Below are 16,043 nucleotides of genomic sequence, written 5' to 3'. Positions count from 1 at the left end.
TGACCAATTATGGGTATCGCCTGAAATTCATTTTGTTTCATCTGTGGCAGGTCACTGGACCATTAATTTTAACTACACACAAGCAGCTGGTGTGGCATACACTGGATTTCAAGGAAGCCAATAGCCACATACGGTGGCTCATTTAGAAAGCACTCAATGAAATGTCAGTTTGGCTCAACTGATAAGTTTGTAGAGGAGTTTAATCAAAGTCAAGTACAAACTTATGCTCATCTGGACTAATTACCTTGTAGACCATTATCCATTTCTTGTGTGTGTCGGAACAAATATACATTCCTAAATAATATAGATGACAGTTTTCTCTGAAGACAAAATGCACCAAAAAGCCACCACCAATGTAACTATTATACACACTTGACAGACATCGGAAGCCTTGCAGTAAAAGACCATAGACATCAAGGGGTATATTTACTAAACTGCAGATTTGAAAAAGTGGAGATGTTGCCTATAGCAACCAGATTCTAGCTGTTATAAATAACAGCTAGAATCTGGTTGCTATAGGCAACATCTCCTAAATGATACTAAATGATACTAATGATAATGATACTAAAGTACATTCTACAAAGTGACAGCTAGAAGATGATTTGTTGCTATATGCAACATCTCCACTATTTCAAACTTGCAGTTTAGTAAATATACCCCAAGTGTTATTTTACCTATTATTTCGACAAATAGAGGACATGAAACACCTCCCCCTAATTTTTTTTTATTTAACCAGTTCATCACTGGATTATTCTCAACTGCTCAAATGTCGTCAAAACATCAGGTGGTCTGCATCCAAAATATAATAGAAACTGGTAGTTGTGTTAACGATGTCCCTTTCTGTATGTAAAATGGAGTGCCTCTAAGCGGGGAAGAGTGGTATGTAAATAAAAATTACACACAAGATTTGTAAATATTATGGATGGACTGCATAAGGCATTCCCTAGCAAACCTACATGCGCTTTTACTCTGGATATAATTGTAATACATTCCTCAACAAAGCACAGGAGTGAATACAATGAATTTTATAAAGAAAAGTGGAAGTTTATACACTGGCCATTCTGCAATTTATCATACTTTCTATATAAACTGAAAAATGCTTATATCCCAATTACATACCTACACAGTAAAACTGCCATCGATTAGAAAAAAGGGCACAACCTTCTTAGAAACTTTAGGACAAAGAGCCAGACAATGAATCTTAAATACCACTTTGCAGGGTCACTACATGCAAACCAGACATCTACAGAGTAACGCGATTAAGAATCTCACAATTTTTGTTTACAGTTGCCACAAAATGTCTTGCGTTAAATAATTAAAATGCAATAAACATGTGGGACCTATATATATGTTTTTTGAATATACATCTGAAAAATAAAAAAATAAGTCTTAGAATTTAGCATTTAACACGTGCTTACCTAACAAATCCTCACAAGTGCTCACTTGCTATAGAAATTAATAGCAATATTTGGAAAGGGGGGATAAGCATATTTTCATTTGACTTTATTACCAGAAGCAAACCCACATAATCGCTTTTTGTATGTATAATACATATTTTTTTTTCATAATATGCATCATTTTGTCTCCTTCTTTAAAGAAACTTTAAATAGCAGGCCTACAAGGATTTATTGCTCCATGGTATAGCAGCAATGACTAGAAGTAACCACAAAGCACTGATTATAATCTCCCCCCTGAACCAGTCTGTTTTTTGTTCTAGCGGTCAGTGGTGAATTCCAGTCTGGAGGTCCGGTCCCTTAGCCCTTTAAAAAAAAAAAAAAAAATAGGTGCAAGTTTATCTGTACACAAGGTGTGATAGTTGGGAGGATTTATAATTTAGCTGATTGTTTGATGCAAATTTATGATGATCACTTTTTCTGCAACAATATTCATGGGAATAAGCAACAACGCAAGCATCACATGAGACTTTAGAGCAGACTGTGCAGGTGTTGGAAGCTCCAGCTCGGTTGCAAAAGCCACAGCGGAGTGTTGTAGAAGGCTTCATTTTGGGATTTTGCTGAGAAGCCCTGTCTTGGGACGAGGTCCCATAAGAAGATTTCTCACGCAACACTGAGCCAGAGTAACTGTCATTTTGAACAGAAGTTTTGATAGGCAAGTTGCTCTGTTTGAGTGAAGGACAGTCTGGTCTATAAATAAGCATACTGTCACACTTTTGGCATATGGAGCCACTGGAGGGTACACCACAATTTTGGCACTTCATCAAAACTGTCTCTTTGGCTACATGCGAACGCTTATAAGACGGATTAATCTTGTTTTCAAATAGCCAGACATCAGGTTTGGCAAGCTCCTGCCTTTTAACATTTAAAATTCTAGAATCCATGTCTGTATACAAATCTACATCATCTTCATTAGGAAAATAACCAAATGTTGCATTTGCTCGTAAAAGTCCATTAGGGTTGGATGCACGATTTAAAAATTCATCAGAGCAGCCATGCAGAGAGCTAGACATGGTCAGCAAAGAGGATGAAGGACGCATAATTTCATTTTTGAGGTCGTCTTCTCCATCTACCAAAATGGCTTCTTTTCTCAGGCTAAGAGGGGCCATCAGAGGTGGCTTGTTTTTGCTATCCCAGTAGCTGTCATATGCATCAACTGACTTTGATGGTTTTGTTACCTTTTGTTTGAAATAATCCTTCGATGGCGCTCTCTCACTGGCAGATTTCTGAAGGACCATCCTTGACATGGATATGTTTAAGGATTCTTTACACTCAGAACGCCTCTTCATTTCGTCCGTGCATCCTCTAACATCTTCGTTACTGTTCCTTCGCTCATTTACCACATCAAGCTCCAAGTAGCCTTTATCCTTCACTTGTAAATAGATTTCGAGTAGAAGCTCACATTCAACTCTGGCTAGAAAAAGTTCAAAGGAAACTCTCTTGACTTGAGTGGTGTCTACATGTTCCTTTAGTCTGTAAACTGTGCCAAGTTCTTGTACGTAACCCATGTTATTCAAAATATGCATGATATCTTCGTCAATTAAAGCAGATCTCACATAGTAAACAAATGGCCCAGTGTAGGTCTAGTACATAAAAGAAAGAACAAAAATATTAGTAAGGCAAGATATTGACAAACTAGGTACGGCCACAGCACAAAACTTCCCACCAAATGACTTTTGCAATACAACTGTCATTATTTAATAAAATTATTAATGAGAAGTTATCTGAAAACGCTGACATCTGGCAATTTGAAAATAATCCGATACCAGGAGTTTACTCATCCATAGCACTGAAAGTGTTCAAAAATCATTCTTACCTGTTCCCCACCACTAGTTACTGCTAAGTTGGAGCTGGTAGAGAAGGCAGAATTTGATAGTGCACAATGACATCATCAAGCTTGCCTACCGGCCACTATGCACAGAAAATCCTGAATAGCCTGGGAATAGTGCCCCATCTCCCCCATTCTGCCACCCACAGGCTTGGAGTACCTTCTTTTGAAAGAGGAGAGCACCCACTTCTAGCTATATGCCCCTATAATAGTTATTGATCATCAGACAAATATCCCCCCACTACAAAAAGCATTAGTTTGGGAAAGGAATAGGGCAGGATCTCACCCATACTGGCTTCAATAAACTCAGGGGCACTCACTTGAAAGAGTAGAGTCTCATCTTTCAAATGATGTGGCCCCTTAGCATTTAATGCTGGTGATCACCAGACAAACACACTACACTACATAAAGCATTAAAAAGTCCAAAGATGGGTGTTTATAAACTCAGTTGTACCCTCATTTGATGTAGAGGTTGTCTAGTTTTCAAAATGTAACGCTTTGTTGGGCGACCATATAATTCTTAAAGATCTTCTGTTTCATTGAAGATAGCGCAAACTAGAAAAATAAACAAATGCTTCATTTTCAAGTGTAGATTATATTTTGAAAACCTACGTGTAGAATTCTGCTTTCTGCCATTTTGTAAAGGTGGATTCATGCCAAAGCAAGAGAGACAAAATATTTTTTGGTGATGGTTAGGGGCTCCCCCTTCCAATTGAACTCAAATTTCTTGCAATTTAAATTAAAAAAACAAACAAAAAAAACCCCAAACTTTTTTGGCCATTTAGGTACATTTTATTTTCTGTGTTAGGAAGTATAAGCAAAGTATTTTCTGAAAAAACATATCTGCCATATCACCAGCGCATGCAAGTACGCATTTTTGACTAGCATGAAATTACCACTCCCTCCCCGAATTTCAAACCAGACAGGGACAACAGGGAGCACAATCATAATTTAAAAAATGATGTTCCAGTCGTTTGATGCCAATGCTGTACACTTGGAAAGTCAGCTGCCTAGCTGAAGATAGTCTCCTCTTTATATGAAGCCATACATAACAAGAAGGGGCAGGAGTAAGTACTTTATGGGGGCTGAATTAAATAATTTTAGAATGTAGTCCTTTAAGTATTGTTTTTAATGTGTACTTGCAGCAGGGGAATTAGTGGAAAAATAGTGCCTGTATATTTCTTATTTTTATTTATCTCCTCACAGGCAGCCCTTAACCGCTCTCATTAATCTAAGCTTCTTGCTATTTTAGTTCCCAAAACAATTTGAATGTTTTAAATATTTTTTTTATATTCAATTTCTAGTTATAGAATTTTTTTTATCATACATTCATAATTTACTGTTGCAGTTGACTAGTTAGCTAATATTGATGCATTCAAGCCAAGCATTACTTGCGAGCTCAGAGTGCACTTGATTTAGTTCCTTAGGCCCTCGAGATTGTCTATCTGCTTAATGGTTGGGGAGTACATAAAAACATTACTACTGTATCGGTTGAGCTTACAGTTCAGCAGGCGCTCCCTGAATTACATAGGAAACCTCAAAGGTTACAGACATTACAGGGTTCAGAGCCAAACTTTTCAGAACTGAGATGCATCATGCATGGGTTGCATCAGTGCATTTCAAATTCCCCTGTCACAAGTACAAATAAAGGAAAATATTTTTCCAGTTGGTGCCTTATTATTTAGTGATCTATGTAATTAAACATTAAGGGGCATATTCAATTAGGGTTCCGGTTCGCGGGATCGCGCCGGAACGGGCCGCGCACTTAATCCACGTTACCGCAATAACGTGGATTTTCGTTCGCAGCCCATAGGGTTGTGTACGAAAATCCGCGTTATTGCGGTACCGTAATACCGGCAAGAACGCGCACTTTTCGCAGTAACGCGAACCGGAACCCTAATTGAATATGCCCCTAAGTGTTGTGTGTGGGATTATACATATATCTGAGAACGCGTGCTGCTAATGTTGTAGAATATTGAAGAATTTGTTTTCTTAATAGTATTTTTACATATATTCCTGGCCACCTAAACGGACTGCTAATGGGCGCTGACCAACTTTAACTCTTAATATAAAGTACAGATTTAAGAGTTGAACATTTTATACCGAATAATGAATATAGGACCAATTATTTGCTGCTCCTAAGAGAGTTACTTGTGTGACAACCCATTAATACATTAAAACATTTTTTTTCAAATTCAACAAGCGCATTCAATATACCATAATAGGATGCCACCATATGATAACAATTCACACCTTTTTCTTAACAAATTTATTAACAATTAACACAGTAAAAATATATCAAAAAGGGAAGAGATATCGATATCTGCAGCCTATGTTTAACACTGACACAGACACCGTTAACTCCGAACCTAACAGGCTAACTTAATGGTGGACGTGTGTATTTTTCTTAGTGGATGCAAGTTTATTTCCTCGATATACGGTGATATAAGTTGTTTTGATTATCCGCTTTTAGAATACGGTTTGCGACCACAGTTCATTATAAGTAGCAGCACTTTACCAACTATTCTTCCTCTTTTACTGAGAAAGGAGGAGATGTGGAACATTGAGTGAGAGTCCTGATATACATAGAGAAAGTGTGATCACTGATACACACATCGTTGATTGTTCTATTATGTGGAGTGTGGATGTTTTTACTGTTTTATTTGTCATTAAATTTGTTTATTAAGGAAAAGGTGTGTATAATTCTCATATGGTGGCATTCTATTATGGTATACTGATTGAGTGCACTTAAATTTGGAAAAAATTGTGTTCTTACAGTGACAGTATTTTGTTTTGTATTTTATACCCCATTCATACTGCACCAAAATCCCGGGTTTTTGCCGGGGCGAGCTCAAACGACCCGGCTCTTGGTGCAGTATGGAATGGTACAAGTCAAAAATCCCGGGTCTAAAAACCCGGGTCTTCAACCCGGGATTTATCGAGGGGTAATTCCCGGATCGGACCCGGGTTGCCTGCACTATGAATGGCGCAACCCGGGTTTTTCAACCCGGGTTGCACAGAAAACAAGCCGATTGGCTGTCTGCCTGTCTCTGGAGGATTTGGAATTAGGCATTTCTCATTCATTTTATGCTTGCCAAAAAGAGGCCATTCATTTTCCATCTAGAAGTCTAGTCTTTTGGGGTAATCATTGAAATATGCAATGCCTGCTCTGTTGATGACTCCCACAAATTGCCAGGGCACAGACTTGTGCAGTATGAATGGGGTCAACCCGGGAAATTACCGTGTCCGAGGTGCAGTATGAATGGTGTTTCTGAGCTGGGACGCTCCGAGCCCCGGCAAAAACCCGGCTTGAAAAACCCGGGATATTGCCGGGGCGGCAGTTTGAAAGCGGTATTACTGTATCAAAGAAACCAATTTGAGAACACACTAATTTAAGCTTCAGCAATAAGCATAAGGAAAAATCTTGTGTCTCAAGTTATTTTACTGAACACAGAGCTGCCAGTTAAACATCCGCAGTCTCTGGCTCACCAGCAGTAGTCCGGCACAGAAGAAGCTCAACGCCGCAATACAAACACTTACCTTACCCAAGAAAGGATGAAACACATAAATGTAATATTTAAAAGAGAGAACAGCAAATAACTTAAAATTACTTACCATTGACTTGTATACATTTTAGCTTGATGTGGAAATTACTTTTTAGCTTGCTAGGAAGTGCAGAGATATTACAGGTTTGTTTTTTTTTAGGCATTTTAAGTCTTTACTCACCACAACCGACCACCAGCTATATCGCCCTCTAAGACCAACATGCATGTACATTACTATTGTGGTGGCAGGGGGGAGGTTTGGACTAATATTAGTTTGCCAAAAAGTTTACAGTACTCAAGATGAATGTGCAAGAACTTTTTATATATACAGCACAACAAAGTGTTTTGTTTTACAGAAGTAAAACATTTTATGATACAGACTGGACTTAGGAGAAGGCTGAACCATGACACAGTTAATTTAATATGCCAAGAAAGAAATATTAGGATAAAAAAACCGCATAATGAAAATATGTTTAATTTCTCCAGGACAAATGGGAAAAGTTCCATATACTGCAAACGCAGACAACATATAGGATTCTGTCTTGTATACAAGAAGGGGATTTTTAGCAGACACGCCTTTAAAAGGGAAGATTTTGTACAGTCCAGTCATCTCACAACCAGTAGTCTATTTATCAGCTACCAATTACCACAACAAGATCAAACTAAAGCAATGCAAGTCTTTTCCTCACCTTGATATTTTTGTATTCTTTCTTCCAAGGATATAGGAAGAGATTAATGCCGATGGTTTCCAGCATAGCTGCTGCATTGTGGAGAGATCTCAAATTGGATGTCCGCAGGGATTTCAGGGAATTTTCACAAACTTCGTAGAACCTGATCAGCCGAAATCGATATAAGGGATCAATTTTTGGCAGGCTGAGTAAGGCAGAGGCGGCAGTGCGAAGGTATTCATCGCTGATGGCTCGCTGCTTACTGTCTGAAGCTTCCAGTTTGGACTCATGGAACTGTACATATTTTCTGAAGAGGTCTTCTTTGTACTTTGTATCCATTGAAAAGTGGTTATAGTCACAGGTTTGCAGTTACCTCATTTCATCCATGGCTTTTTGTGTCTGTTGAGGATACGGAGAGACATGACTATCAATCATTCTGCTACAAACGAGGACTCTGAACTAAAAACACTAATAATTAGATATCCATGTAAATTACATTTACAATTTGCATATAGTATACTATCTGAACATAAGTACTTCAGTCTATAATGGAATAACAGTCCAGACATTCTGTATTTATGCCTTAGAAATTCTCTTGATATTACTGGAATAATCCTTCAAGGTACAGCAGTTGTGTTTAAGTAGAGGTTATAATCGAACCAACCCCTCTGAAGAGAATTGCGCAATATGAGAAAGGGATTTCCAATAATGAGTAAACACATTCTCAGCAACTATCATAATATTCATTCAGAAAAAAACTGATTGTAGTAAGTAAATTTGTCATTGAATGGAATTCAATGACATGACATCCTGGAACAAAACAGGGTCATCCTTAAACACATTAGAAGTCAAAGAAAGGTTTTCTGTGAACGTTTTCAGCAACATTAAATTAGAAAGTGAAATACTACATAAAAAGTTGAAAAACGGTCTCAGTTTGATATTACTATTCTACAGAGCCAGGCTAAAAGACCAATTTCACAGAGTTGTGTTGTATTTAAAATTGCTTTAAGATTTGATCAGAAGTAATTTTCAAAAAACCAGAAGTGAAGAGCCTTCCTATAGGTGGAAATGTGCTCAACTGGCCACCTAGTGCATTAATAGGTGTAGGGCCACAGGCTTTTTCGAACTGTTCCTGCACATACAGAGTCTGTCTGGAAATATGCATGGTGAAATAGTCAGTCTCCCCCTCCCAGTAACACAGGGACCATTCACTTAAATGCCCCTTCCCTTTCTCTAATTTAAATCTTTCCACAACAAAATCTTGTTTTCATGTGGATGCATAAGCAGGCACAATTATGCACCCAACATGCAGCCACAAAAGAACAATCCCTAATCCACTCAGCTCCTCCAAACAGAAGATACCCAGGAAACCGTGATATCTTGGTCTGGCATTGCATGCATTTTTCATAACCAATACTAAATATAGGCGAGTCACAAAACAGCATTTCCACTGTGCATTTGCATTTTTCTAAATTAACTTAATTTAATTCTGAACATTTTAAGAAACCCATCACATTAATACCTTTATTTGTAACAAACTTAAGTCAATGACATCTGTGACCCCACCAAATACTTTAGAACAAGAGAAAAACCTCTAAATAACAATGTTTCTAGATACATTAATTTCTAATTTATCAGTTAATTTATCAGTTTTTTCAATTTAGTTGCCAAAATGTTATAATAATTATATTGTGCTCTGCAGACAGGGAATAAGGCTTGCTGTGTTACACTGTGGTTTATAGGGCAGACTGAAGTGATTTGTGGAAGTGGGATGAACTGGAACAAAAATATGGCAGCATAAATTAAGCAAGTTCCCAAAAAAAGTTCTCAGAAACTATTAGATATTTTACTGTGAATTTGAAATCGATTTGTGACATAATTTTACACTTTGTACTTGCAAGATTACCAATAGTCTAGCTCTAGACATATGCCATTTACAAGGCTTAGTGGTTAGCACTTCTGCCTCACGATATCCGAACATAGCCTTATCTGTGTGAAGTTTGTATGTTCCCCCAGTGTTTGCTTGGGTTTCTTCCGGGTGTTCCAGTTTCCTCCCACACTCCAAAAACCTGAACTGATGTGAATGACAAATATTCTCTGTACAGCGCTGTGGAATTGGTGATGTTACATAAATAAATGGTGATGATAGGGAGAGGATCCAAGCAGACGCTTAATTATATTAGCATATTTAAAAATATGTTCTGTATTTTAAATAAAACCTAAAAGACAAATATACACATTTCTAAGATTATTTTTGGGTTGTGTACAAGTATTATACATAGTAATGGAAGCAAACAGAAGAGAAAAGCAGTGGCAAGTGCATAGAAGATGCCTGAACACTGCATACAACACATTTAGAAACAGGTTATACTTTAAAATACAGCTGTGGGATTAATATCCAGTCTTCCGATGAACTATCCTTAAAGAGACAAAAAAAAATATATAGATTGTGATCAAACTTCTATTTCCATGGGTAAACTAGGCGTACTGGTCTACGCAGTTATAACAAGAGAAAGCTCATAATTTGTTGGAATTCCTCAGGCCTCGCTGGCAGGCCACGTTGAGGCAGAACTGTTTTTCAGTTGGTGAGGTGGCCCCGCTGCACTGGAGCTACAAGACCCAGCATGTCCTGTAAGCATATGCTGCAACTTACTCCTCTTTTTAACACACCACCACCATATACAGCGCACTTTGTAAATGACCACCAGATGAGAAATAAATCCGAGTGATAAATTATATGGCTATTCATTTACTTTCTACATAAAGTTTATAAGATCCATTTAAACTTTGCACAAAAAATATTAACTGACAATAATCCGAGTGTTCTTCATTTTGGCCACTAAGGAATAATATACAACAGATCTTCCCTCTTAAAATGTGTCTATAGTACTCTGAAAGGAAAGCAATAATCAGGGGTTCTACTCTTGCATTTGTGCAAGGCAAGGAGCTTAGGGAGGACAAAATATTGTTTTATTACAGACTGGCGTGGAATGCAATGGAACGTCTATGCTTATCATGTCTAACACTTACAAAGCAGTCAGTGATAGAGAAAGAAGATAAGCGTTAACAGCACCCTAATTCTAGCGGTCTGATCTTTTCCACACCTGATCTAGATGTCATGAGGCAACAAATCATTCATTATAAATACAAACTACATGTTAGCAATACTGCTTAGTGAATAACCAGGATTTGTATGTATTTATTAAACACTATTCACTAACTTGTGCTATGACCCATAATTCTACAGGACAAACACTAAGCTAGAGTAAAAGACTTTAAAAAATGTAAAAAAAAAAAATCAACAACTCCATTTTCATACCTACAATGAATAGCCATAATTATACAACATCTGTCAATCCTCTGGAGGTTACTATATTCTAATTCATGGCTCAAGGTAACAGAGTATGACTTTGGTGTAAAATTGTGCCATGCTGATGTACAACTGCAACGACTGAACTTCATTCATATCACGTGTGTGGTGCACGTAACAGTTGTCAAGGTGATCTTTTCCCTCTGTCTCATCCTTCATCAACTGCATTAAACAAAACAGTAAGCATCGTATTAACTTATTCTAAGTTACAATGTTGGCATTTTAGGAACAAAGTTACAGGTTGAGCAGTAAACAAAGATATTAGAAGTCACCTTAGGTCCCTGGTCTATATAAAGTAACCCTTACCAAATTTTTTCCCACAATTCTCTGTAGCGACAAAAACAACATTATTGGTGGTTCATTAGTAGTTCTTAAATGGGGGCTGAACCTATGTCCCCACACAAGATGAATTTAAATATTCTCTTGTCACGACTCTCAGGGTAGTGGGTAAGCAAACAGCATGCCCAGAATGAAAACTCCTAAACTAGGCCACTCCCGTATTCAGGTCCAACATGAATTAGCCAAGCATGATAACTTTATGATGGGCAAATTCTAAAAATAACAATGACAAAGAAGTGAACTGCATATTAAAGTTAGGTTAGGTAAAACTAACTCCAGCACTGCAAATAACCACCGTCATCATTCCATAATGGATTGGATTGCTGGGAACAGTGACATAAAGCAAGAGCCTGTGCTGGAAAGACCATCCAAGTATAATTTGTATGCTCATGCCTACACCCAGAGCTGAGCACTACATTGTGTAGAAGAGGTATTGCATAAATTCATTCAACTACAACTTTATAATAATTAAAGCACCCATCACTTGCAACAGACCTGTGAAATTACATATAGGTAAACCATTACTTGTTAAATATATTAATCACCACCATCATCCATTTTTTAACTTACAGAAACAGTGACAGCACTACACAAAACAGTTCACCAGTAGGGCAATGCCACACAAGCCATTAAAACACCAAAGCCCTGAAGGTGTATGCAAACACTGGGTCAAAGTCTCCATTTGTCACTATATATCTATCAGTGCTTCAGTAATTGAATGCCACACTTAAAAGGTAGTGTTTTAGTGACATTATCTTTAGAGCTGCAGAGAAGCCATTAAGTCAAACAATAATTTCTTTGCCATAAGACATCCGAATATGAAAGTTTAATGTTTGCAATTCACAGCATTAGTTAAAATATATGAAATAAATAAAGGCATTTAAAAAAGAAAACAAATATTTAGATAGTATTACTAGATTTAATAGCCAGGATATGTGCACTGCATGCCAGCTATATCCTTGGAGTAAGCATATACCTGTTAGGTCCCTATATGGGAAATAAATTCATGTAGTTTAGATAGTACCGTCCAATGCGCAGCAGATGATTGTAAATACCTATAGCAGCTACACTGCTAGCCCCGTCCTAGTATGCTGCCTCTAGGATGCAATGCATAGCAGCAGATAGTAAACATCTATAGCAGCTATACTTAACATTATATCCTAGCAAGGCACAGTTCAGAGCAAGCCATGAAACAACTAGACGATCTGCCTGATCTTTTCGGTAGGATATGGGTTATTGGGACAGGGTGAGAGGTGCTGCCAGTTCCCTGTCACTCTCCTCCCCCTGACTGGGGAGATATACCTAGACAGACCCATAGCCTGGTTAGGGCTGGACAAATGTATCGCTTACTGCAAGCCCTCCTAGCAATCCCTGATACACACCCGAGCCGAGCATTAGGGAGGAGAACCCGCGAGAGCGCTCCCCTTCACATCCCGAACCGCAGCTTCTCCCTCACCTCCGCCATTATGGAAAAACGCTTCACTTCCTCCTTCTTTCGACGTCAACACGCAGGCTGCGAGAACGCGCACGTCTGCGTGGCCCGGTCAGACGCGCGCTCCCGCCGCTTCTCACCAGTCAGTCCAGTACTTGAACTGGTGTAAGAGGAGGCTGTGAAATTACTGAAGGCGGATTATAACTCCCTTGTTAATTACTGGCACTCATCAAGGGAACACAATGTCCATATCGTGTAAATACATTTACTACTTAGGTTATGATGTCCCGTCGTTCATTTAAGAGAGTTACAATACCCCACCCAAAACTCTACTTTCTTTACGTTGTTCTTTGAGGTTCGTGATAATCTGAATAAACTCCTCCTTTTATCTTAAAATGTGTCTGACTGCTAAAAAAAATCTACATAAAAGGCTGCTGAGATGTACACATACAGTATGCCCTACAGGCAGGGCAAGGTTTCTCAGCACCCTTGGTAAAGGAGCCTACTTCCCCTCCTTCCACACTTCTCACTTACTAGCCCCTCACACATTTGACATCTTGGCTGTCTGGTAAGACTGCAGTCCAGGGGGTAAATGTATGTCCGATTTTGCAAATCCAGCTATTTACTCGGGAGAGTTGAAACTCGCAGATGTATGAAGCTGAAATTTCATGCACAATCGCCAGAGTTGTGCTTCTGTCAAAATCGCTATTTGCAAAATCACTAGAGATCAAACTCCCGACTGTTTGCCACTGCAGCTATACAAGTCTCAAATGTATGAAGCTGCGATTAAGCATACTCAGGAGAGTTTGCTTTCAAACACGCCAGATACAACACGCTGCTTGCTAGCACTTGGAGAACCACAAGTACCACCATGCCCTGACACCCAGGGCTGGCTGGGACCTGTAGTTCCGCAAAATAAAATGTTTACAAAACCACCACACCCTCATTAAAACCACTAGGATTTATTAAAAATAATAAACCCACAAAAAACACAGTAAACACCCTCATTTACACCATATTTTTTGTTAAAAATAATAAATTCCCTGATACTCACCAATGAAGTTTTCTCCTTTTGTCAGCAGCTTTCAATCCAAAAATGGCTGTAAACCAAGTCCAAAATTAATCTGTATCCAAAGTCCGGCTTGCCCCTGTCCCAAAGTAATTTGTACTTCCAAAAGTCCATGCTTGACAAAGTACAAAATAAATTTGTAATTCCAAAAGTACATCTTGTCCCTGTCCCAAAGTAATTTGTACTTCCAAAAGTCCATGCTTGTAATTGTCCAAAATAAATTTGTATTTTCAAATGTCCTTGCTTGTAATCTGTTCACTTCTACGCCCAGGGGGGCCCATTGTTGATTGAAGTCTTCAGTTCTTCACTCAGGAGGGGTTCATATTTGTAATTTCCACAATTCTTCTGTCTTGATTGCAGAAAAATAACAAATGGGAGGAGCCGCCGCAAACAGCTCCTAGCTAGCTAGGAACTCCGCTACGCAATGAGCTTAGCTCATTGCGCTATGTCTATTTACAGTATTAGGTGATTTTCCCACACTAGTGGGGAAATCACCTAACACTATAAATAGAACAACCGCTAAGCTCATTGCGCATCGGAGCTCCTAGCTAGTAGGAACTCCACTACGCAATGAACTTAGTTCATTGCATTAGGTTTATTTATAGCATTAGGTGATTTTCCCACTAGCGTGGGAAAATCACCTAATACTGTAAATAGACATGTTGGCAGGGCATGTTGGCACTTGTGGTTCTCCAAGTGCCAACATGCCCTGGCTGCCGTGGGTATGCTGGTGCTTCTAGTTATACAAGTAGCAGCATGCCCACAATATTTTGGGCAACCTGGCTGGCTGGGACTTGTAGTTCCACAAAACAAAATGATATCTGTTTGTTTTTTTTAACCATTTATGCACCGTTATTACCCTACACCCACCACCCAAAGGTGTAGGAAGAGCCCTAGTGCTATCAGCACTGGGCTGGGTGTCCCTAGGAGGGGGCCCTCTCATTTTTTTTGGCGGACCCCACTCCCTAGGGAATCCAGCCCAGCGCTGAACAGTCTGGGGTTTGTTAGTCATTATGGCAGGTGGACCCCTGCTTCATGTCCCCCCTACTATAGTGCCTCCAACCCCGGCTGGTTTGCCTAGTGCTGGTTCCATGAAAATCGGGGGGACCCCACTCAAAAGTTTTCCTCGATTTTTGCGGAACCAGCAGTAGTCAGGCAGCACTAGGGCTAAGCATGAATAGAGGGGGGACCCCATGCTTTTTTTTAATATACTTTTATCTATTATTTACAGTTTTTACAGCTGTATGACAGGGCAGGGTAACAGTGATGTGTATACAACTCGCTGCTACAAAACAGGAGAGTATGCCAAACACGGGAGTGTTTGAAATCGCTGCAAATCGCCGGAGATGACCAGCGATTTTGAAGATCAGGGTAAAAATCGCAGCTTGATACATTTGATGAGTTTGGGACTAAAATTGCGGGTTAACACCCACGATTTGCCGCGATTTTAACACGCTGGCAAAATCGGACCTTGATACATTTACCCCCAGATGCACTGAATGCTGTCTAGGCTTCATTGCGGACCAGGAGCAAATGCAGGATATCTAGAGGGGAGGCTTTCATAACAAAACAAAAAAATCACTCAACTGTTCCACACTGATATTAACCCCTGCTGCCCACCAACTTTTTTCACTCATGCTACCTGTAGCCATCAGCTCTTGTCACATATGCTACCTCCATTCCACCAGGTATTCTCACAGACTCCCTGCCCAAGGCCATCTTAACAACATTATGGGCCCCCGGGCAAAGCAGTGCACTGGGGCCCCTACCTATTTATATCTATCTATCTATCTATCTATCTATATAGATATATATATATATATATATATTATTTATATATTATATGTATATATTTATATTATGTGGGTGCGTGGACAAGAATATGTGAATGGTCACTCCCGGAGATGGCCCGGGCAGATTGGAGAAGGGCAGGTAAGATACAGACACTTGCAGTGACTACTTTCTGCTAATGATATGTGTACTGGCCAATATTACCTAATGAGAAGTTGTCATGCACTCTGCAACACATCCACAGCTCCTGTCTGCTCCTCATTGTCATCACTGCTAATTACATAGAGCTGAGCAGTTAGGAGAACATACAAATGGAATATACTATGGGCCATAGCACCAAGTTTATTAAATGACAACAAATTAGCCAAAAGAGGATATGTAACACTAAGGAGTGTATCCTCATAGATACAGTCCCAGAATGTAGTTTTTCACCATTGCATCCTCATTATCAAATAACTTATTGTTGTTACAAGTACAATTGCTCCCTTTAGATCAACCAATAATACATGGAAATAGCATTGCTGCGTGACTGTCACTGTTTGTTACC

The 16,043-nt window shown here is 39.1% G+C and overlaps 1 protein-coding gene across 3 annotated transcripts; it reads right to left on the bottom strand.

Moving 5' to 3' along the window:
- Nucleotides 1-1,010: 1,010 nt before the first annotated feature.
- Nucleotides 1,011-12,745, bottom strand: SPATA2 (spermatogenesis associated 2). Of its 3 annotated transcripts, none has more exons than XM_075176466.1 (3): nucleotides 12,661-12,745; nucleotides 7,517-7,894; nucleotides 1,011-3,037 (listed from the first exon to the last, which is right to left on the bottom strand). In XM_075176466.1, the coding sequence occupies exons 2-3, from the start codon at nucleotides 7,832-7,834 to the stop codon at nucleotides 1,793-1,795; spliced, it is 1,563 nt and encodes a 520-aa protein (XP_075032567.1). In that variant the 5' UTR covers nucleotides 7,835-7,894; nucleotides 12,661-12,745; the 3' UTR covers nucleotides 1,011-1,792. The 3 variants fall into 3 exon arrangements, with proteins under 3 accessions (XP_075032567.1, XP_075032566.1, XP_075032565.1); XM_075176465.1 differs by having other exon boundaries at nucleotides 12,555-12,719; XM_075176464.1 differs by having other exon boundaries at nucleotides 12,587-12,719.
- Nucleotides 12,746-16,043: the final 3,298 nt, after the last annotated feature.

Source organism: Mixophyes fleayi, chromosome 6 (assembly GCF_038048845.1).
Source record: "Mixophyes fleayi isolate aMixFle1 chromosome 6, aMixFle1.hap1, whole genome shotgun sequence".
NCBI lineage: Eukaryota > Metazoa > Chordata > Amphibia > Anura > Limnodynastidae > Mixophyes > Mixophyes fleayi.
The sequence above is the reverse complement of the archived record's forward strand: the minus strand, read 5'-3'. Positions and strand labels throughout refer to the sequence as shown.